The sequence below is a fragment of the Mustelus asterias genome, chromosome 11 (genome assembly GCF_964213995.1).
Source record: "Mustelus asterias chromosome 11, sMusAst1.hap1.1, whole genome shotgun sequence".
Classification (NCBI taxonomy): Eukaryota; Metazoa; Chordata; class Chondrichthyes; order Carcharhiniformes; family Triakidae; genus Mustelus; species Mustelus asterias.
Window position 1 is genome coordinate 19,643,840 of NC_135811.1, and position 23,349 is coordinate 19,667,188.

The 23,349-nt window shown below is 41.8% G+C and overlaps 1 protein-coding gene across 1 annotated transcript in view; it reads left to right on the forward strand.

The window, feature by feature from the left end:
- The window catches only part of fam204a (family with sequence similarity 204 member A), a 96,920-nt gene that overhangs the window by 7,385 nt on the left and 66,186 nt on the right, over nucleotides 1-23,349 (forward strand). Inside the window, exons 2-6 of the mRNA XM_078223243.1 lie at nucleotides 8,400-8,458; nucleotides 9,330-9,456; nucleotides 15,886-15,976; nucleotides 17,097-17,184; nucleotides 17,928-18,030. Of these exons, the coding sequence (XP_078079369.1) occupies nucleotides 8,427-8,458; nucleotides 9,330-9,456; nucleotides 15,886-15,976; nucleotides 17,097-17,184; nucleotides 17,928-18,030 (441 nt within the window). The 5' untranslated portion in view covers nucleotides 8,400-8,426. The remainder of the gene's footprint in view (nucleotides 1-8,399; nucleotides 8,459-9,329; nucleotides 9,457-15,885; nucleotides 15,977-17,096; nucleotides 17,185-17,927; nucleotides 18,031-23,349) is intronic.

Sequence of the window (23,349 nt, forward strand, 5' to 3'; positions counted from 1 at the left end):
ACATCAGGTTAAAGTCCAACAGGTTTATTTGCTAGCAAATGCCAGTATCTCCACATCATGTATAGGTACATCCACAGCTCTTAGGAAGGGAGTTCCAGGATTTTGATGCAGCAACTGTGAAGGAAGAGCGATGTAGTGCCAAGTCAGGATGGTAAATGTCTTAGATGGGAACTTCTAGGCGGTGGTGCTCCAGTGTAGCTGCTGCCCTTAGCCTTCTAGATGGTAGTTGTCATTGGTTTAAAAGGAGCTGCCTAAGGTGCTTTCAGTGTAGATGGTAGACACTGTTGCCACTATTAATCATAGAATCCCTACAGTGCAGAAGGAGGCCATTTGACCCATCGGGTCTGCACTGACCGCAATCCCCATAACCCTACTTATTTACCCTACTAATCACCTGACACTAGGGTCAATTGAGCATCGCCAATACACCTAACCCGCACATCTTTGGACTGTGGGAGGAAACCGGAGCACCCGGAGGAATCCCACGCAGACACGGGGAGAACATGCAGACTCTGCACAGACAGTGACCCAAGCCAGGAATCGAACCCGGGTCCCTGGCGCTGTGAGGAATCAGTGCTAACCACTGTGCCACAATGCCGCCCCTTAAGTGTTAGAGGGAGTGAATGGCACCTTTTCCACTATTTGGCCTAGATGGTGTCAAGTTTCTTGAGTGTTGTTGGAGTTGCAAGTATCCAGGCAAATGGAGAGTATTCCATCACACTCCTGACTTGTGCCTTGTAAAAGATGGACAGGCTTTGGAGAGTCAGGAGATGAGTTACTTGCTATAGGATTCCTAGAATCTGACCTGCTTTTGTGGCCACAGTATTTATATAGCTAGTCCAGTTCAGTTTCTGGTTGCTGATGGTGGGGGATTCAGTGGTGGTAATGCCATTGAATGTCAGGGGGCGATGGTTAGATTCTCTCTTGTTGGAGCTGGTCATTGCCTGGCACTTATGTGGTGCCAATGTTACTTGCCAATTGTCAGCCCAAGCCTGTATCTTATCTATGTCTTGCTGCATTTGGGCACAGACATCGAATGTTTATGATTTGGAAGGGTTTGTCTGATAAGGCAGTGGACAGAGGATTCAATAGTGACCTTCAAAAGGGAATTGGATTAATACTAAAGGAGAAAAAAAATTGATGGGACACAGAGAAATATGTAGGATTGGAACTTACCTGAATTGCTCTGCAAGCGTTGATGCAGACTTAATGGACAGAATGTCCTCCTTCTCTGCTGTACAAGTCAATTTAAAACTGTTTGATCTTCATGACGTCCTTCTAATGCCAGACTGATTTTTCCTGCCAGATTAGGGAGTAGAGTGGCAGCCAATGAAATCCTCAATCTTGTGCTGCTCTTCTTCCAGATCAGAAACAGTAATGCAACTATAGCATGCTTCTTTGCTTTTCCGGTCTCTGTTGATGCATGAAGGCAGATTAGGGTCAGGAAAAATTGATTGGGAGGTTTCAGCATCCATTCCCAGACAAGGTTGTATAGTAAGGTTATATTCCAAGTAACAATATCACTGAATTGGACTACTCAGTAATTGTGTCTTAAGTGTGGGGAGGTTCAGCATTTTTTGTGATGATAAAACTAAAGACCCACTTTTTATTTCTAGTGATGAGAGTTATGATCACCAGTGGCAGAAGGATGATGATATTTTCAGTAGATGCTTAGATATGCCAGATTAGTGTTGGATTAGATTCTTGGGAAGTGGTGCTTAGATATGCCAGATTAGGGTTGGATTCGATTTTACTTGGGAAGTAAATTTGCTCTGCAGGTGGTTTCACTTCACAGTCAATTTTTTTTTAGTTACTGTTACTTCCAATGCTCAATGTTTGTTTTTGAAAACTAAGAATGTAAAGTTTTTGGGTAGGATTTTTGCCACAGGCCTCAGGTTCCTGATGTTGAGACCAAATGGAGGTCCCGAGCCTACACTTGCTGGAAGCATGGTACCTGCAACAGTCCCATAGGCTGTCTCTTAATTGGCTGCCAATGTACTCTCCACCCTAATGCGGTTGGCCTATTCAAAGGGTTGGCAGTTCTGAGAGACTGTTGAGGCAGGCAGGAGATCTTGACGATGCTGCAACATGAAAGCACCCTTGAAGATTTAAAAACAAATAATCATTTCAGAAGGTGGTAGGCGCCTTGGAGTGGCAAGGAAATCCCTCCGCTTGGATTGTTGGGGCAAGTGGGGATGGCCTTTCACGCCCATGGCCCCCTGTTTGGGGATTGGTGCCTGTGACTCTGATGGAAATTTGGCCTTCCACAAGAGGCTGCCTTGTTAAACTGGGATTGGGGAGGTCCTCACAAGGGATGGGGGCGTTCTTTCTGCTGGCAGCAAAATTCCCGTGAGGCTGGAAAATCAACCCCGTGGGGCCCTAAAAATGTAAATTGGCTGCTCGTATCATGGAGGTGGAAATGTCCTAGTGTCAGGAATGCGTGGGGAGTCGCCCCAACACAGCTCTCCTCTATTTCCAGCACTCCCATCTTGAAGCTGGGAAAAGTCTGTCTGTTAAATCTTTGTTAAGCCATTGGTGCGTTTACAGTGAATAATATTCTACAAAGAGTGATCAGAATATGTTGAACCTGAACAGTGAGATCCCACGAACACTAGAGGAGTACCTTTTATGGTTATAGATTTTGGCACAGTAACAAAATTAATTATGTATCTCACAATACTTAAAATGAAAGGGATATCTTGTATAATGTGTAGGATTTTGTTTATACAGTGAGTAGGAGTAGTTTACAGCATGAACATGTGAGGCCGCCTTACTGAAAACTACTTACAAACATGAGTTTGTTTGGGTGGTTAAGTTTCCCTAAGCAACAGCAATTAGCTAGGTTTTGACTCGAGAATGAGTCCATGTAGCACTTTCCCACAGGGATTGTTGAGCAGGTTGAAAACTAAACTTGTGTTCTGTTTGTTAATATCTACCATAAAGGGACATATCAACTTAGGCATAATTCCACATTAGTACAGGACCTCTTTTTCCAAGTTAGTCTGTTCACACCTATTGGGGAAGCAATTGAGGTGCAATGCTTCTGTTATAAACAATGTATTTCTGACTTACTAAGATTAACTATAGTGAAAATATAAAAGGAAAATGTCCAAAAGTTTTGTAGCTGTATGTTACGGTGATATTGAGATCATAGATATCTAAGATGTACAAATATCAGATCATAGTATGATATAGCACACAAGGAGACAATTTGGCCCATTTAAAATCAATTCATTTTTTGAACATTTGAACAGATCTTTCTCGCCAGACTGTTGCTTGTGAAAGTCATACAGAACAAGTAGTGATCGGCATGTGGTAACAAGATATTTTATGTAGCTTCTCACTGCATAAGAGAGCTATTAGCCTATGTTTTCCTAAATAGTGTACCCATCAAGTTGAAAGATGTTAATGCCAGGGAACGGAACACTTTATTTCTGTGACCATTGTCAGCATCAAGCTCTCCCAACCTAGGAAAATGCAGTGAGATGCTGAGCAAAGCTTCCTCTGTCAAAAACATGATGTCTTAAACTCAACTTGAGCAATCCAAAACCAAAAGAGAAAATGCTGGAAAATCTCAGCAGGTCTGGCAACCTCTGTAAGGAGAGAAAAGAGCTGACGTTTAGAGTCCAGACGACCCTTTGTCAAAGCTTTGTCCAGCTTTGACAAAGGGTCATCTGGACTCGAAACGTCAGCTCTTTTCTCTCCTTACAGATGCTGCCAGACCTGCTGAGATTTTTCAGCATTTTATCTTTTGGTTTCAGATTCCAGCATCCGCAGTAATTTGCTTTTATTGAGCAATCCAAATAAACTTGTAAAAAACTTTTCCATTTCTGACAGCAATCAGCCCCTGGGTGGGTTTGGCAGTGTTACTTGAAGGCATTAGAGCAGATCAACTGATCTTTCAAGTCTACAGTAGGATATTGCTGGTTCAAAACGGCTGTCATATTTGCTTACAGTGCAACTTATGATAGTGCAGAAGGAATCCATTTGGCCTATTGAGTCTGCATCGACTCTCTGACAGAGCATCTTAGCCAGGACTGCCCTCCATCCTATCCCTGTAACCCCACACATTTACCCCACTAATCCCCTAACTTATACATCTTTGGACAATGGATGGGCAATTTAGCATGGCCAATCCATGTAACCTGCTCATTTTTGAACTGTGGGAGGAAACCACAGCATCCAGAGGAAACCCATATTGACACGGGTCGAACATGCACACTCCACACAGGCAGTCAGCCAAGGCTGGAATCTAACCAGAGTCCCTGGCGCTGTGAGGCAGCAGTGCTAACCACTGTGCTGCCCATCTGATTCATATTTATTGTATTAATATTTATATAATATAAGTGGCACGGTGGCACAGTTGGACATTTATTACATTTAGGGTGCGATTTTAAGTTGTTTCAGTTGGTCCCATATTCTTTTATTTCTTTGGGTAACAAAAATGTTATCGTTTGCAGATTTAAAATAATCAGTTGATCTAGTTTCTACTGCTTTCTTTTGTAGGAGAGAGTTTTCTATGACTCTGGGTGAAGAAATGTTTCATAATGCCTCTCATGAATGGCCTGGCTCTGTTGTCTCCTTTTCTGAGACTCCCCCACCTGCAGCAAATGTTTCTCTATTTGCCCTATGTGGCTCGGATGTGTTCTAACAAGGGTTTTATGGAGCTGAAATAAAACCTATTCCTTTCTATATTCTAACACACTAGTTATAAAGGCTAGCACTTCATGACCCTTTTTGGTTACTTTTTTGTACCCAGTGACTACATTTTACTGATCTGTGTACATGGATCCCAAAAACTGTTCCTAGCTTTTCACAATTTAACTAATACTCAATCTGTCCTTTTTTAGTCCAAAATGGATGACCACCCCTCATTGCACTGAAATCCATCTGCCACAGGTTTCCCCACTCGTATAATTTATCAACCTCTCTTTGCTATTATATGCTCCTGTCTACACTATAATCCCACCAATCTTTGTGTCATCGCATATATGACTCTTTTCCATAATATGTCATTAATAAATATAGTCAAGGTCCCAGTGCAAATCTTGTGGGACACCACCAGACACTTCCTATTTGATGCTAGTTATAATGTCCTGGTTGTCTCCTTCGCCTGTAGACATCCAAAAATACCATAACATCTCTGTTTTCTTTACATTTGCTGATTAACAATTGTTAATTTCCAGTATATTTGGGAAATATTGATGCTCTTAGAGCACTGAGCTCTCTGCTGCTTGTGACATTCTTTTTGAAATTTTCTTTAGTTTATCAAATTCTGACGGTTTTATTTTTTCTTGGAAATCTTTACTGAACAGCAATAATCCGATTCATAACTGCTGTACCAGTGTGAAATGAATTTGTTTAAATTATTAATAGCTTAACAGGGCAGCTGAAAAATGCCCAGAGAGCAATTCATTCAAATCAAGATTTGTTGACAATAGGGTTAACAATGAAACTCTAAATCAAACGGCAATTGTTTTTACAATTAACTTATAGTGAATATAAATTAATTCTTAAATTCAAGTTTCAGTTCCTGTGAAAATTCAAGCAATTATGCAAATTCCCCATCAACATTGGATGTGGGAACAGTCAAAGATGATTTAAGATTATTACACTGCAAGGGAAGCTATTCGCATATGTAATGAAGTGGCACATTTGTTATGGTACTTAGTTTTGTGGGTGATATCAGAAGGACGTTCGGCTTGGTACAGCCAAGCTGCCTTTTTTTTCGTCTCCAGTTGGTTTCCTCGCCTCCTTTCCTGATTCACATTGGAGTCTGGTTTCACCCTCAATGCCCATAAAAGAAAATAGACTGTTCTAAATATTTGAAATCTGTATTCTTCATCAGTAATCCTCTTGTACCATACCAAAGTGGCTATTCTGCATGTGTAACACTGAATAGTGCGTGACGGAAGGCTATTCAACTGTAGCAACATTACTATTGACTCTAATCCTATTTTCATCAGTGACATTTGCAGAATTGTCAGTAATAACAGTTGCAAAGAGCAATAGAATATGAGCATAGTGGGAAATCAGGGGAACAACGAAAGGTTGATTGTTTCCCCTTCCCCAGTACTCTATTCGATATATGAGTTCTTGAGGCTCGATTGAGAGTCCAGAAATCCATTAGCCTGTTGAAACACCTGAGCCCCATGGAAAACATTACCTGATTGACAGTTCTGGCTCTATGATCTATGCTGTCAATTTTACAAAGTCTATTTAGGCAAGGTAGAGTTTCAAGTTTTTGCAGTTTCAGGTGTTGAAAGTTTAAAGGGTTTGGATGATTGACATTTTTATTGTCCTGTAGTAAAAATGAGTTATTTAAGAAAGTAGAAAGTCATCAATGAATTATTTTTTAAAACAGATTTTTTATACATCCTACTGTCACTATAGGATTCGTTAATTCTATACAGTGTATAGTGGGTGCATAGGCATGGAATGCTATAGCCTGGCATGGGGAGATTAGGGACCATGGGTATTTGGGGGCATGAGGGGCTGTATGGATTGCTTGGGGGATCATAAAGGGGGTCTTTTGAACATACTTTCTAAAAGCTTTCCTCATGTAGACTATGTTCATGACATCTCTGAGGTGTTGGGAACCACATCACATTGAAAACTTGGCCTGACTCCATGAAAATTGCAGAGGACTAGGATATGCCTATCCCTGAAATGGAGCCAGCCAGGTCTGGAGCGCAGGGTGTGGGGTGGTTGGAACACGAACCACCCCACACCCTTAAAAGGCCTTCTCAAAAATTGGGAACTCTGGAAATGGGGCCGGGAATTCCAGAATGAATTCCAAATTGCCATTTTCAAAGGGCTCCTGAATCATCCTCACTCAGTGAAAATCCAGGTCTTGAAAACTAGACATTAGCCCTAACTTTAATTCTGTGTAAAATTATGAAATTCATCATCTGAAGTAAATTAGGGGATGATCTACATAATCTAGGAACCAGCAGTGAGTTTTGATTTAGAAGGGGAAGATCTTGCTGAATTAACTTTATTGATTTCTTAATGTGTGGTAGCTTAGTAGTACTGGGCTAGCAAAACAGAGGTTGTGAGTGCTGTCTTCATGTTAACAAGAACAAAAAATGCTGGTATATCTCAGAGATCTGACAGCATCTGTGAAGAGAGAATAGATTCAACGTTTTGACTCAGGAAAACCATTCGTCAGAGCTGAAGACAAGGAAAATCAAACAAGATTTATAAAAGTGGGGGGAGGGGTGGTGGGGGATGTAATTGACAGGAATGGCTTAGACAAAAAGACGAAGGGAATGTAAATGGTGATGATAAAGGCTGAGAATGGTGCTAAGAGCGTCCATTAAGAGATCGGAATGTGTAAATGGCAGAACAAAAGTGCAGAGTGTAGTAATGTGGCAGTGGGCCATAGTGGGGTGGGAGGGGGGGAAACAAAATGGAAAGCGAGATGTTAGAAATGGAAGAATAAAAATAAGAATATATAATAATAAAAGTAGATGAATAAGAAAAAATAAAATAAATGGAGACGGAGTCTTATTTTTCTAGTACGAGCCCACAAATGACCAGATTTGCTGAGTTTAGTTTCACAATTTGTTGTGGGAAGTATAATTGCTTGATGACCAAATACTAATGTTTTGCCTTTTCTAATACATAGACATGATGGGCTATTTTTGTTTTACAACCAATAAAGCATCTACACACCACAGTCACATAACCAGTCACAAAGAAGAAAATTGCAATGCACATGCCAAATGGGGGAAAACTGTTATTTTAATGTTCATCTAGAATGACAGCTTGGCCCAGTCATAGTACTGTGTCCGCTCTGAATAAGAAGTTCGAAACTCAAGCCATTGAACAGGACTTGAAGATATAATTTAACTTGGCAGTTCCTTGAAGTACCAAGAGCTTTTGGAAGTGCTGTCTTTCAGATAAGATATTAAGCCATAGCCCTCTCCACCTGTTCAAATGAGGGTAAAAGATCTCATTGCACTGTTCTGAGAAAAACACGGTGTTCTTCAAGTGCATTAACCAACATTTATCCCTCAACCAAAACCATGAAAAAACGTAATTGGTTAGTTATTTCACTTGCTGTTTACGAGACCTTGTTTATAGATTGCTTCGAAGTTATTCAGTTTTGTGCAGTGCTCTGGAACATGCTGAGAATGTGAAAGATGCTTTATCAATGCAAGTTGATTCTATCGGCCAGATCATTTTTCTCTACTCATAAAGGTTACAATTTGTTTCTGACCCTCTCCTGTCACGAAAATAAATGTGCCAGCTTCAAAGGAAGCTCAATGCCACATCACATCCAATGAAATATTCTCCTTTAAAAGTATTAATGTGTTGAATACCCCATTGTTCCATACAGAATTCAGTTCAGTGAGAAGAAGGTGCATGCTACAAATTTGCTTTTCTTATTTCAGGCACTTTATACCAGAAAACTGCCCATAATGGCGGATTCCACAGGCCAACAACCTAACTGGTAAGAGCATTTCATCTACATGTTGGCATTTATTGAATTACAGAAATCTTCTGTGTCTATATAGCTCAGTAGCACGTGTCAATGTACCACACCACTACGAGAAGAAATAATGAATTTACATCAATACAGTGAGTTTCAGACCTAGGTTGGTTTGTCCCAAAGGAAGAATTACAAAGGAGAATGAAATAAATCAAAAAGATTATGAATATATTTAAGGGTGAAACTGAATCTCAGGATTTGACGATCTCATAAATAATTCAAACTTCAAAGCACCATTCATTATCTTATAGTCTTGCAATACAGACCTGTTCCCTGTGCTGTGAAATGAAAAGATTCTTTGTAGTGCATGTATAGCATGTTGTTAAAAATTGTCTCAATTACATAAATTATGCCGTATTACATGCAATTATTAATAGCTTAGTAATAATTATAACTGTCTTTATTTTAATTTAAAGCTTTCTGATTTTTTTTATGCCTGGAGTTAAGCCTTTGCTTGCATGTTCTAGTAAAGTAGACCTTGAATTAAAAAAAAAAAATATGTCAGACGTTTGTGGGGCTGGAACCCAATACTTTCTTAAGGTAAAATTTGCTCTGGGGTCTATTAGATGTGGTGACCTGCATGCAGTTACTGGAAAGGTTAGCAAATACAGCCCCTCGGGTGCTTATCAGCTGAAGTATTGAATCCTGTGTTGTAGAGATGGTTGCTAAGGATGTGTATCCACAAACTATGTATGTCAACTTCCTAAAACAAAAGTTGTGAAGTGAACTTTTTCCGAGAAATTCTACTCTTTTTTTTCCATGATTTTTGCGGGGGACTACTGTGCCTCATTTCCTTTCAATGTTTCTCATTGTTTTTGTGTCTATTTTTTAGTGTGTCAGCAAGACAGAGTAGCAATGGAAATAACGTGGATGCCTGCTGGAAAGAAAATAAAACTGCAGAAGATTTGAAAGATGTATCTGAAGAGTGTCCAGCTGGAGTTTCTCTGCAAATGTGGAAGGTATATTTTTTTAATGGTATGGTTTAAATAATAGTTACTAAGTTATATGGTGTTTTACCTGTACTAATATGCTTCATATTGCATACTACTGAAACCAGTAAGCATGCAATGCACTTGTTTTCCTTTGTGTCCACATTGCCATTTATTTGTTTAGAACATGATTGTGACAAATTAAATGGTTGTTGGTTACATAGGAAATACTGCAAATGACTGATAGGGGGTCCCACAATATCAGCAAAATTGTTGAGGGGGAACAGCAATATATTTCTAAGCTAGGTTAAACAAGGTGGCGACGCTGTCCCCACAACATTGTTGTTCTTGTTCTCCTGGGTTGTTCTTTTCTTGGGGAGGGAGGTTGTATTGAATCAAGCTGCAGTACATTATGTAGATAGCACCCACAGTGCAGTGGTGAGGGAAGGAGCTAATATTGAGTGAATATTTTATACTGCTCTGACTTGCATGAGAGTGGTGAATCTGTGGAATTCTTTGCTGCAGAAGGCTGTGGAGGCCAGGTCATTGAGTGTCTTTAAGACAGTGATAGATAGGTTCTTGACTAATAAGGCGATCAGGGGTTATGAGGAAAAGGCAGGAGAATGGGGATGAGAAAAATGTCAGCCATGATTGAATGGCGGAGCAGATTCGATGGGTCATGTGGCCTAATTCTGCTCATATGTCTTATGGCCTTATGATGTTGAACTTCAGATTTCCAACCCTCCAGAATTGACTTGGAGCCTCCAGAAATTGGAAGATCAATCTCCAGGACACTGCTGTGTGCAAACCTGGAGAAAAATCATCAGAGCATTAAAAAAGATTATTTTTTAATGTCAATTTGTTTGAACATTTCCCTTTTAGCAGACATAAAGTATTGGAAATGAGAAATAAAGGCTTTTTGGCTCACAGTTAAGCATCATCCAATTGGGTAATGAGTCCTTTTGCTTTCCAGTTGGCTTAGGAAGGCAGTGTGTCACAAGGATGGATGTGTTGATGACTGATGGCTGGAGCATGAAACATAGAACAATAGAATCATAGAAAAGTTACGGCACAGAAAGAGCCCATTCAGCCCATCATGTCTGTGCCAGCCAAAAAAGTGAGCGAGAAAGAAACTAGATGCTCATTTTAATCCCACTTTCTAACACTTGGCCCATAACCTTGGAGGTTACAGCATTTCAGGTGCAGATCCAGATACCTTTTAAATGAATTGAGCGTTTCTGTCTCAACCACCAATTCTAGATACCAATCCCCCTCTCTGGATGAAAATGATTTTTTTTCCCTCATGTCTCCTCTAATCCTTTTACCAATCATCTTAAATTTTATGCCCTCTGGCAATTGACCCTCAGTTCGGGGAGACAGATTTTTCCCTCGGCCCCTCGTAATTTTGTACATCTCAATTAGGTCACCCCTCGGCCTAACATTCAAGGCTAGGGGCCAAGTGCTGGCAAGTGGGATTAGGTGGGCGGGTCAGGGCCTTTCATGCTTCGGTGCAGACTCAATGGACTGAAGGGTCTCTTCTGCACTGTAGTATTCTGTGATTCTGTAACTCTGTGATTCAGCCTTCTCCATTCGAAGGAAAACAACCCCAGCCAATCCAACCTTTACTCATTGCTACAATTTTTAAGCCTTGGCATCATTCTTGTAAATCTCCTCTGTACTCTCCAGAGCAATTACACCCTTCGTGTAAATTAGTGACCAGAATTGTCTGCAAAATTCCAGCTGTGACCTAACCAGTGTTTTATTCAGTTCCAGCATTACATCCTTGCTTTTGTATTCAATATCTTGCCCAATGAAGGAAATCATTCCATATGCTTTCCTTACCACCTTATCCACCTGTCCTGCCCCTTTCAGGGACCTGTGAACATGCACTCCAAGGTCTCTCACTTCCTTATCCCTCGCAGTTTCCTCCATTTTGCTTTGTTTGCCCTCACACATCTCTGGATTGAATTCCATTTGCCACTTTTCCGTCCACTCAACCAAACAATTGATAACATTCTGCAGACAACAGCTATCCTTTTCACTCTCACTACATGGCCAACCTTTGTGTCATCTGCAAATTTCCCAATCATGCCTCCCATGTTTAAGGCTAAACCATTAATAAATATAACAGCAAAGGCCCCAACACTGAGCCCTGTGGAGTGCCACTGAAAATCACTTTTCATCGCAAGAACACCCATCGACCATTACCCTTTGTTTACTGTCACTGAGCCAATTTTGGATCCAACTTGCCACTTTCCCCTGCGTCCCATGGGATATCGCTTCTCTGACTAGTCTGCCACGTGGGACCTTGTCAAATGCCTCACTAAAATCCATGTAGACCACATAAACTGCACTACCCTCATCAATTCTCCTTATTATGTCCTCAAAAAATTCAATTAAGTTAGTAAGACACGATCTTCTCCAACAAAACCATACTGACCAGGGGGGGAAGTTATAAGATGAAACCTCCTAGGAATACATTTATTCACAATTGGCAACCCTAGTTGAACGTCTTGGATGTTGTTGTAGCTGCGCTCATGTAAACATTCCTGACTTTAGCCTTGCAGTCAACTTTTAAGTTGCCTCCTTTAGGGATTGCAGAGTCTAATATTTCTAACCTTTCCACATGCATCATGGCTGTGTCCTACAATACTTAAAATGTTTATATAGTTTCCTGTGTTCACTGACTAGAACTGAATGTAGTATTCAAGACGCAGGGTGAGAAAAGTACTCAACAGCTTCAGCACACCAGTCTCATAGTTTGACTTGATCCAATGAAAAGTTGCACAGTGGTTAGCACGACTGGCTCACAGCCCCAGGGACCTGTGTTCAATTCTCAGCTTGGGCTACTGTCTGTGTGGAGTTTGCATATTCTCCCTGTATCTGCGTGGGTTTCCTCCGGGTGCTCTGGTTTCCTCCCATAGTCCAAAGATGTGCAGGTTAGGTTAATTGGCCATGTTAAATTGCCCATTAGTGTCCAGGGATGCGTAGGTTAGAGGGATTAATGGGGTAAATATGTGGGGTTGCAGGGATAAGGCCTGGGTGGAATTGTTGTCGGTGCAGATTCGATGGGCTGAATGGTCTCCTGTAGGGTTTCTGTGATAAGGTGAATTTCTTGCAAAGTACTACATATCTGGCATAGAGAGCATGCTCATCAGAGCTTAGCTTCACTGGATAAGTCATGTGGTTCACATGGAGAATTCCCATACACCAAAGGCAGTATTCTACAGCCAAATGAGTACGGGAGCCTGCACCACAGGATAACTAAGACATAAAGACAATCTGAAAGCCAACCTCGGAGCTTGGAAGCTGGACCTCAGTCCATGGGAGAAAACAGCAGACCCAAATGCAAAAGTCTTTGTCATCAAGCAATTTTGACATTTGAGGAGTGCCTTCAGGGCAAGAGGGGGCAGTGCATAGCCAATGCTTTCATCTATCCCTCCAACACTGATTTCATATGCATAATTTGCAGTTGGTTATGAAAAGTGAGTCTTGGCCTAACATCACACGAGACGACGATAGCGTTGACTGTAAACTGGCCTTTTTTCTTTGCCTAACACTCAGCCATTGAAGTGACAGGAAAATCCATCATCATCAAGAACATAAGAAATAGGAGCAGCAGATGAGCACATGCCTTTCCCAGCCTGTTCCATCTTTCAATATAATCACGGCTGATCATTGGCCTTGATTTCATTCTCTTGCCCATTCCCCACATGCCTTTACTCACCAAGCGACCAAAAATCTGTCCGCTTCAGTGTTAAATACATTCACAACCCCTTGAGAGAGAAAGATTCTCCACAACTCAGTCCTAAATAATTAGCCATTTATCCTGAGACTGTACCCCTTTGTTCTAGCTTCCCCAGCCAGGGAAAACCAAGTCTTGGTGTCTATCCAATCAAGTCCCTTAAGAATTTTGCACATTTCAATGAGATCACCTCTCATTCTTCTGAACTCTCTCTCGAGTATAGGCCCAATTTACTCAGTGTCTCATCATAGGACAACCTGTACATCACTGGATCCAATCTAGTGAATCTTCAGTACGTCGCTTCCAATTCAAATATATCCTTCCCTTAATATGGGGACCAAAACTACATACAGTACTGCAGGTGTGGTCTCACAAAAGCCTTGTATAATTGTAGCAAGACTTCCTAGCTCTTGTATTCCAGTTCTCTTGCGATAAAGGCCAACATGTTAGTTGACTTTCTAATTGCTCTCTGTACTTGCGTGCAAAACTGTTGTGTTCCTTGTGCAAGTACATCCAAATCTCTCTTACCATCAATGTTTACAAATTTTGTGTATTTTTAAAATTATTCTGCTTCTCTGTCTTGCCAAAATAAATAACTTCACACTTTCCCACTGTCACCTTGTTGCCCACTCACTTAATCAGTCTTTATATCTATTTTTCAGTCTCTTTATGTCCTCCTCACATCTTATGTTCCCACCTAATTTTGTACCATCAGTAAACCTAGATACGTTATTTCTCAGTCTCTTGGGGAAAGTCATTGTTATTGTTCATAAATAGCTGTGACCCCGACACTGATACTTGCAGTACTCTACTAGTCACCAAGCCCGAGTGACAGAGTGAGGGAGGCCAGCGATCTGTGCTGGACATCGGGGGGAGGGGGAGGTGTTGAGGCTGGTCCAGACATGTCCAGGAGGCCAGCGTATGGGTGGTGGTGGGGGTCACACGGCCAGCGATGCGGGGTCGCGGAGCTGGCCAGCGATTGGGAGGCTGGCAGTGCAGGCTACTGCGCATGCACCGATTTCCGCTCTGACAGATAGGCGCGTGCACAGTGGCCCTCTCCAGCGGGAATAGGCCCTACCCACATCTTTTCGATGAGATTCACGCTAGTGCACTCTGCAGTGCACAGAGTGTGGGAGTGTGAACAAATTAGTGGGATTTACTCCAGCTTTTACGCAAATTCGGCACTTAGAATTTTTTTGGGAGCATCATTGTTTTTGGTGTGCCTGGACGACACAGCAATAGTTTACAGTGATACAGTTATCATTTTAATGGTGCATTTTTAAAATAATGCTTTGAAAAATAATCTTTTCACCTTTCCCCTCTTGTTGGCCCAACTGCTGGTGGGACATGGTTGCATAGGCATCAGGACTGTATACAACAAGGATGGCCACACTGCAGCTTGTGAGCCTGCATGCTAATTTGCTGTATTCCTTTTGCAAGTCTGTCTTACCACTAAAATTTTACACGTCTCATGTCTTTTAAAAAATATTCTGAAAAAAACATGCGGTTCTTTTCCAGGTTAAGGTTGGGAGATTAATCTCAATCATTTTGAAGTTTCGGGCAGTACTCTGGGTGCCTGGAGCCGCCGTTTTGGCCAGCCCCAACTCTGACCAGACAGCTCAGTTTTCTGTGATTCGATAATGATAAGACCTTCCCCCTGTTATCTGCTGTTCTCACATTGAGTTTGCCGAGCAGTTCCCTGGTTTGTCTTCCTGGTGCTGCTTCAGCTGTGGGAGTCGGTGATGCCGGACTGGGGTGAGGGTGGACCCGGAGAGGGATTGAGAGCGGGGATGGGGCGTGGAGGCCAAGAGCAAAGCCAAAGGTGAGGGGTGCAGGCCAAAAGCAGAGGTGGGGGCAGCCTGAGAATCAAAACATGGGATTTGGGCCCTGCGGGTCTCCACTCTAGCTCTCCCACATCGGGCAAGGTGGAGAAATCCAGGTCGGAAGAAGTGGAGTAAGAGGAGGGGATGAGTGAATGTGTATGAATGAGGAGCAAGGACATGAGTGAGGAGTGGATAGGAGGGAAGGCAGGCATTAATGAGTGTGATGGGTGGAGTGGGGAGGGAAGGCATATATAATGTGTGTGTGTGAAATAGAAATAAAAATAAGTCTGTAAAGCTTGTCCATGTCTTGCACCTCTCAAACATCTGGAGATTATCATATGTGGTTTTAATGTTCAGAAAATTTGGCCACCCCTGGTATACAAGCTTGCTAAGGCAAGCATTCTTCAAGTGTAATTCTAGACAATGAGTGTTTAGATACTATTCAAAAAGGGGCAGATGAAAGTAGAAGCATAATAAGTAAGTTTGTTCTTCTTTCACCCAGCGTCCACATGTGTAGTTTCCAGCAAGGGGCACTGAAAAGGGATCAGAGATTTCTCCTCCAAGTCCAGTACCACCCTGTTTAACATAAATGCAAAAGGTGGAGATTATACCTGGGATCTTTTCTGGTCTCTATCCTCAATTACGTGATGCCTTAACCTCACTTCTCTGTGTAAAAGCTGGCGATCAGTTTGTTTAATCTCATTGACATCAAAATTATTGGTATATGTTGTCCGTCCATCACAAATGATTAAATAAATGTTTGTTTTACTGGTGAAATACCTGTCATTTGTTCACATTTGTGAAATAAACAGTTTACACTTGAGTTATCTTAATAATATAATGAACAAGTTATTGCTGTTTGTTTTAACCCTGATACGAATCTTTCCTTAGAAATTCCAGGAATTGAAAGAGAGAAGGAGCTCCATAAGTAAAACCTCGTTTACAAAGAAGGCTAGACGAAAACGAAAAGCAGCTGGTGCAGGTACAGCATGATGGAGAAATACTTCACTTTTCTTCTGTGAATTATTGATGACATTACCAGTAGATTGTACACCTACTTTATTGTAGCTAACCTAACCTACGCATTCTGAAAAAAATTATTTTAGCCTGAAATGCTTTGTTTTTATTTTTTTTAAATGAACTTACGTATTTATCTAAAAGCTTTTGTTGGAGTTATATTCTTGGACGAAGTTGACACTGCTCCAATCTGATCAGTCTCTCTCTTTCTCTAAACCGGCTGTCTTTGTCTTTGTCATCCAGACTGCTTGAGAAACAGGGCCAAGATGCATTTGAGAGTGTGACTGCAAAACTTTAACCTGCATAGTCCCTCCACAGTCGTTCCACACAGGAGAACATCAGTGCCAATCTAAGAACTGACTCATTTTTAATTATTGCAGTTTTTTTGCATTAAGTTTATTTACTATTGTCACAATTAGGCTTACATTAACACTGCAATGAAGTAATTGTGAAAATCCCCTAGTAGCCACACTCTGGTGCCTGTTCGGGTACACCGAGGGAGAATTTAGCATGGTCAATGCACGTAACCAGCATGTCTTTCAGACTGTGGGAGGATCCAGAGCACCCGGAGGAAACCCATGTAGACATGAACAGAATGTGCAAACTCCACACAGACAGTTGCCCAAGGTCGGAATCAAATCCGGGTCCCTGGCGCTGTGAGGCATAAGTGCTAACCACTGTGCCACCGTGCCGCCCTGATAACCTATAAATGGTATATTGATAATATTGGCTACCAATTACATTGATTAATACAGAATGGTAGTTTCCAACAAGTGTCCACAATTACAAAAAGATTCAATAGATGATGGCCATGCTTTAATAAGTTAAAATAATTAAAAATTGAGACTATGTGGAACGATATGCCTCTTTTTCCTTTACTTTGGTACTCATTGTAGTCTGTAAAAACGATAATGGTTGAGGGATTGCGCAAGTGAATATTTCAAAATGGACAGTACCCCCTTTCACTTGGTTGTCACTTACAGGTTTACTCAACATTTTTGTGTAGCCAAATGGAAAAATTAATGTCAGTAATACGAAGGTTTTCTGGATCACAGTTGTGCATAATATGGATTATTTTCACACAGAAGGCCTGACAAACTTAGGAAGGGATGAAGCGGAATCCTCCATCAAAATGAGGAAATCTGAACAAGAGCAGAAAACTGAGAATAGAAGGTACTTAAATGGAATTGATGTGCATAGATTTTTTTTTTCAGTCCTATTGACAATTGTGCAATAATTTGGTATAATTTTGCTGATTACCAAATTCAATTTTAACCGAATAAGTTAAAAGATCCTGTTTTAAAAATATGAGATTAATTTACCCTGAAGACAATTTCATGAGTAAAACCCTCAGTTTCATTGCTAAGATTTTTAGTTTCTTTTTACGAATTCACAGGAAGTCGGTGCCCACCCCTAATTACCATTAACTACATGACTTGCTCGGCTATTTCAGAGGGCAGTTAAGAGTCAACCACATTACTGTGGGTCTGGAATCACATGTAGGATAGCAGATTTCCTTCCCTAAAGGACATTAGTGAACCAAATAAATTTTTTTTCACCAACAATGCAATAGTCACATGGTTACCATAACCAATACCAACTTTTTCCAGATTTATTTATTAACCAAATTTAAATTCCTCAGTTGCCACGGTGGGATTTGAACTGTGTCTCTGGATCGTTATTGCAGACCTCTGGCTTACTCGTCCATTAATGCAACCATTATACTACCAATCTCTTGACTTTATTTAGTTAATGCATATCATTTTGATTTTAAATTTAGTAGAAAATAAGCAGCTCATTTGATGTATTACCTTTAAGCACAAGTATATCAGGTAACAGTTACTGATTCTGTAAAATAAATTGATAAATTGCAATGAGTACTGTGCTGCTAAAGTGGAAATTGTGTTTGCTTTTAGCAGCGAGCTGAATGCTCGAGAAGCCTACTGGAGTGAACTGAAACAATACTTTGGAGCAAATGATAGATTTGAGATTCCTGCTTGCAGTGCACCATGTTCAAAGGTAATAAAATGTTTATTTATCTAATCTCACACTCTACCAGTTAGTTTGATCTTGGATCAGTAACACATTGCAGTTATGTAATGTCTTATACCTCTATATAAAGAAAAAAATCCCAAACTGCATCATAAATAATCCTCTGGAATACAAGTATAGAGCCAGAAAAGGAGAATTAGGAGAGGGTGACTGAATTCATGGTCTAGGAGAGGAATTTTAGAGATGTGAAAGTTTAGAAACAAAGGGCCCGAATCTCCCAAAAAAATTCCAAGTGCTGAACTGGCGGGAAAAATGGTGTAATTCACGATTCTTTTTTCAGTGGGAGTTCAGACTCGAATCTCCTACACTCTGTGCAATGCAAAGGTCACAATCGTGAATATCATTAAAAGCTCAGGGAGGCGGGGCCTATTCACGCCAGAGTCTGACAGTTCCGGAACTCTGCACATGCGCTGTGGCCCCGAACTGTCAGCCTGCAGTTTGCTGCCCAGCTCGGGACCCTCGCACTGCTGCCCCTCGCGACACCCCCACGGCACGATCGCGGCCCATACAAGGATTCCCTGGCCAGCCCCTCCCCCGGAGCACCGCAATCTCCAGCCCTCCCCAAGAGTGATAATTCCCTCCCCGCCCCCCCCCCCCCGGTCCGGAGGTAGACCCCCAAGCCCGCCCCGAATGCTGGCTCTCTCCAGTCCCGACCGATCCTAACTGCAGAGTGGCAGCAGGACCTCCTACCCCCACCGATCGCCCCCTCGGCCCTACCCACAATAGGCCCCACCTCCTAGGCCCCTCCCCCTTGGCACTGCCCAATGCTCAGTGAGCAGTGCCAAAGTGCCCCCTGGACATTGGCACGTTGCCCCTTGTGCAGTGCCAGGAGGCACAGGCTGGCACTGCCAGGGGGCATCACCCCCCTGCCACCTGACCCCCTGGGGGGCCCTGATTAACCCCCCGACCCTTCACTTGGGGCCCGCAGAATTCAATCCCGGGTCAGATAATAACATTTAAATAAGATTAAAAACAGATTTAAATCACTTACCTGTCCTGCAGCCAGTTTCCAGCGAGGTCCCGACTGTGCCTGCTCTCCAGCTGTGGGAGACGCACATGCGTTCCCACGAAACCCACAAAATGGCCGACACACGCATCTCCCAACCTGATGAGCCAAAAAATATGCACCTCGGGATGGGAGAATCAGGCCCAAAGCCTGGCATTGAGGCAAAAGAAGGGGGGATATTTCAGAAGAGCAGAGCACATAGAGATGATGCAGGGCTGGGAGAGATAATAGGGTTGATAATAGGGTGAACCAAGGTCATGATGATATTTATGGACAAAAGCAAGGATTTTGCAATAATGCGTTGAAAAATTGTGGGTACAGAGCAAGTGAGGTTTAGTTCAGGACATGATATGAACCCGAGTCTGAGCCCGAATCAGACAGTTTGCAACCTTGATGTCATATTTGATCCCGAGATGATTTTCCAATCACATATATGCACCGTCATTAAAAACACCTATTTCCATCTCTGTAACATCATCTGATTCCACTCCTGCCTTTCTCTACTGCTGAAACCCTTTTCCATGCCTTTGTTATCTTGAGACTTGCCTATTTCAACAAAAAAAACCTCTTCCTTGTTTTCAGATTCCTCCATGGCCTCAACCCCTTCCTATCTCTGTAACTTCATCCAGTTTTGTCATCCTTCTGGGTATCTGCTCTGCTCCAATTCTGGTCTCCTTTCAGCTGCCAAGCTTTTAGCTCTGAAATTCCCTCTGTGTTTCACCACCTTTTCTCCTTTAAAACACTCCTTAAAACCTATTTTATGGCTGTTGATCATTTGCCCTAAGCTTGTTTAGCTTAGTTTTTGTCTGATAACAGTCTTTTAAAGCACCTTGGGCTGTTTTACTACATTAAAGATGAAGAGCATTAGAGCAGTTCAACAAGGATTGGAAAATGCATGGAGTTGGATTTTTACAGTCCCCTGCCGGACGTGTTAATAGGGTGGTGGGGGGTGGGGACGCAGCAATGGGGTGGGCATGTAAGATTTATTGGGTGCCCAGCACATCTCCTTTCTACTTATCCTGAACCTGTTCCCTGTAAAATGGGGGTGGCTGGGTAAGGCAGCCACAAGGTCTTTTGAGGCCCTTAACTGCCAATTAAAAGGCAATTAAGGGCTTCAGTCGCCACTGCCATTAAATGCTGGGCAGAGTAAAAGGCCTTTTTTAAAAAAAGGCTTCTTCGAAAAGGCTTGAAGAAAGTGGGGGGCTGCTAATCAATTGCAGGTGCCATCTGTGCATCAAGGGCACTCCCTGCAAGATGCTCCTCCTGCCTTTGTTCCACCCATTTGCCCTCCTTCCTAGGCTCTCTGACACTTTCCCGTTTTCTTTCTTCCTGAGGTTCTGTCCTGTAATCTGGTGCTGCTGAGACTGCTAGTGTTTCCAGCCAGTCAGTTTGGCTGGCAGCTCGCAAGGATGGGACTTCCCGTCCACTGAGGGGTGGAAGTCAGACCCTGTATGTGTTCAGCCTACCTTCAGTGTGTTGTTGCTGTGGTACAGGCTTTTTAAACACCGGTCTGTTTGGGATCGACTTTCCTTCCTCCATGAAATCCAGCCCATGGGTAAGAGGCAAAAGGGTGGAGGCAGGCAATCTTGTAGAATTTAAAGTAAGCTGTTTTGTGAAGAATGGGATGTCTTATTTAAATCTCATCTTAAGTTTGAGCAGAATGCCAAAATTACAAAATCTTGTTCAGCCCAAGAATGTGACTGTTTCCTCAATTGTCAGTTTCATGTGTGCATGTACATCAAACGTTTCATCATTATCTGCGTTGAATTTAATCACAAGAGGAATGCATTGGGAGTAGATGTGTTCCAGTCCAACTTTTTTAAAAGTCTTACCTCTCCTGCTTATTTTATAGCTGTTCACTTCCATGTCATCTCTTAACAAAGCGCCTAGCCCCAGGTCTTCTAATGCCAACGCAAGTTTATGGATTACTCAGAAGATGTGTACCCAGTAATAATATTTTGTTGGCTTTACCTTAGGGAGGGAACTTAGCATGCATTAGTTGGCAGGTTGGAATGCAACATTCATTCAGGCTGTCTTTTCAGACTTTATGTAGGATAAATTTGATATAAATCAACTTTCTCCAAAGCACTATGAAAAGCTCCACCGCATGGGAGAGGCTAATTGCTGGTCTTGCAAAACAGGATTATACATATTGTCTTACAGCCTTCCCTCCAGGACAATTTTTGATTTGCTTTTTCTCACTGTCCTCTTCTGTAGTCAGACAGGTTGTAGTGGGTAGTCTAAAGTTAACATTAGCCTATTTGTCATCAAAAGCTATAGCAGGAAAATATGATCAGTTACTTGACTGCTGTGGTTTTTTGAGGTAACTTATTTCTTAAATACTTTTCTCCTCTCTAAATATCAAAGCTCCGACAGTGGTCTAGGGAAATGTATTGGTAAACAGTTACAAAGGAGGACATCAGCAGTAAGTTAAATTTGTTACGCTATTTGGAATAAACTTTTAGATCTTCATGTACCGTATAAAGTTGTATTATATTTTATATGTTAACCATGAGCAGGTTGTCCACATAAAGAGAAGTTATTTGAAATATTCCATATAAAAACAGTAGTTTACATTTGCTAAGTGCTCCAATATAACAAATCATACAGAACGAATGGAATATTTCAAAAAACCAAACAAGAACTGGATGAAGAGTTATGAGACATGATTGGCGAACTTCTGGAGTTAGAGTTTTGAGAGCAATAAGATAGGAAACAATCTGGAGAATCGAACCATGATAGGTGAACCACTGGAGAAAACAGGAAGAGGCACGGATACATTGTTGTCCAACTCAAGAGCAGAGAGTGCAAATGGATATTTAAGGGTGATGGAGGTTGTAAATGTAGGTGGTGTAGGATGTAAAGGGATGTATGGACAACAAGGATTTTGAAGTCAATGTTTGGAGACTAGCTCATGGAATTGATGAGGACAGGGATGATAGTTAATTGGGGTTTAACACACGTTAGGGCAAGTGACAGACTTCTAAATACATAGGAGTTTGTATAGATCGGAGCCTAGGAGGCCAGTGAGGAGGGCATGAAGGAAATTCAGCTTAAGCAAACCAAGGTGTGGATGAGGACTTCATTATTGGATTGGGATTTTTATTTATTTATTCATTTTTCTTTGTGGGACATGGGGCGTCACGAGCTGGCCAGCATTTGTAGCCCATCCCTAAAAAGGAATGGTGGTGAGCAGTAAAGGAAATCATAATTTATAATAAATTTCAGTTTCCATGTTAATGATCGATGATGCCTGGTTTCATTCTTATTCATCAAATCAAAGCTAGAGAATGATCTGCAATAGCTCTGGAGTTCTCCAACAATCTATCTTTACCGCCACCACCCCCCCCCCCCCCCCCCGCCCCCTTCTACTTCTTATCTACAGGCTACCACGTATTCTGTAATCATCCAAAAACATAATCACATGAACACTGATGACACTCAGCACTATCTCAGGACTAACCCTCTTGTTCTTCCCTCTGTCTCTGATTTGTCACACCACCTATCCAGTATTGGATGAGCAGAAATTTCCTCCAGCTAAATATTAGGAAGATTGGAGCCATTGCCTTTGGTCCCTGCCTTAAACTGTGTTCCTTCACCACTGAGCTGAGTCAGACCGTTCACAAGTTTGCCAGTGTGTTTACCTGAGATGAGGTTCTGACCTCGACACCATCACTAAGATTCTCTGCTCCCATCTCCGTGACATCACTTGACTTTGATCCTGCCACAACTCATCTCCTACTAAAACCCTTATCCTTGCCTTTTTTACCTTTAGACTTGACTATTCCAGTGCTCTCCTGGCTGGGTTCCCACCCTATATAAATTTGTGCTCATCCAAAACTCTGCTGCCCATATCTTAATGCACTAAATTCCCATTCACCCATCACTCATGTGCTTGCTGACCCTGTACTGGCTTTTGGTCTGATAAGACCTCAATTTTAAAATCCTCATCCTTATTTTCAAATCCACCGATGGGCTCTCCCATCCCTAACACTTCACTTTCCACTCTCCTACAGCCCTTTGCTATTTCTGCATTCTTCCAATTCTGGCCTCTTGTGCAATTCTGATTTTTAATTGCTGCGCCTGTGACATTTGTGCTTTCGGCTGCTTTGGCCCTGAATTCTCATCCTAAATGTCTCTGCCTCTCTACCTCTCTTTCCTTTAAGATGCTTCATAAAAACATACCTTTTTGGCCAAGATGTCCTGAAAATATTTTTATTAATAATGTTCTTGCTTAGCGTCTTGTGACGCTTAACTCCATTAAAGTGCTTTATAAATAC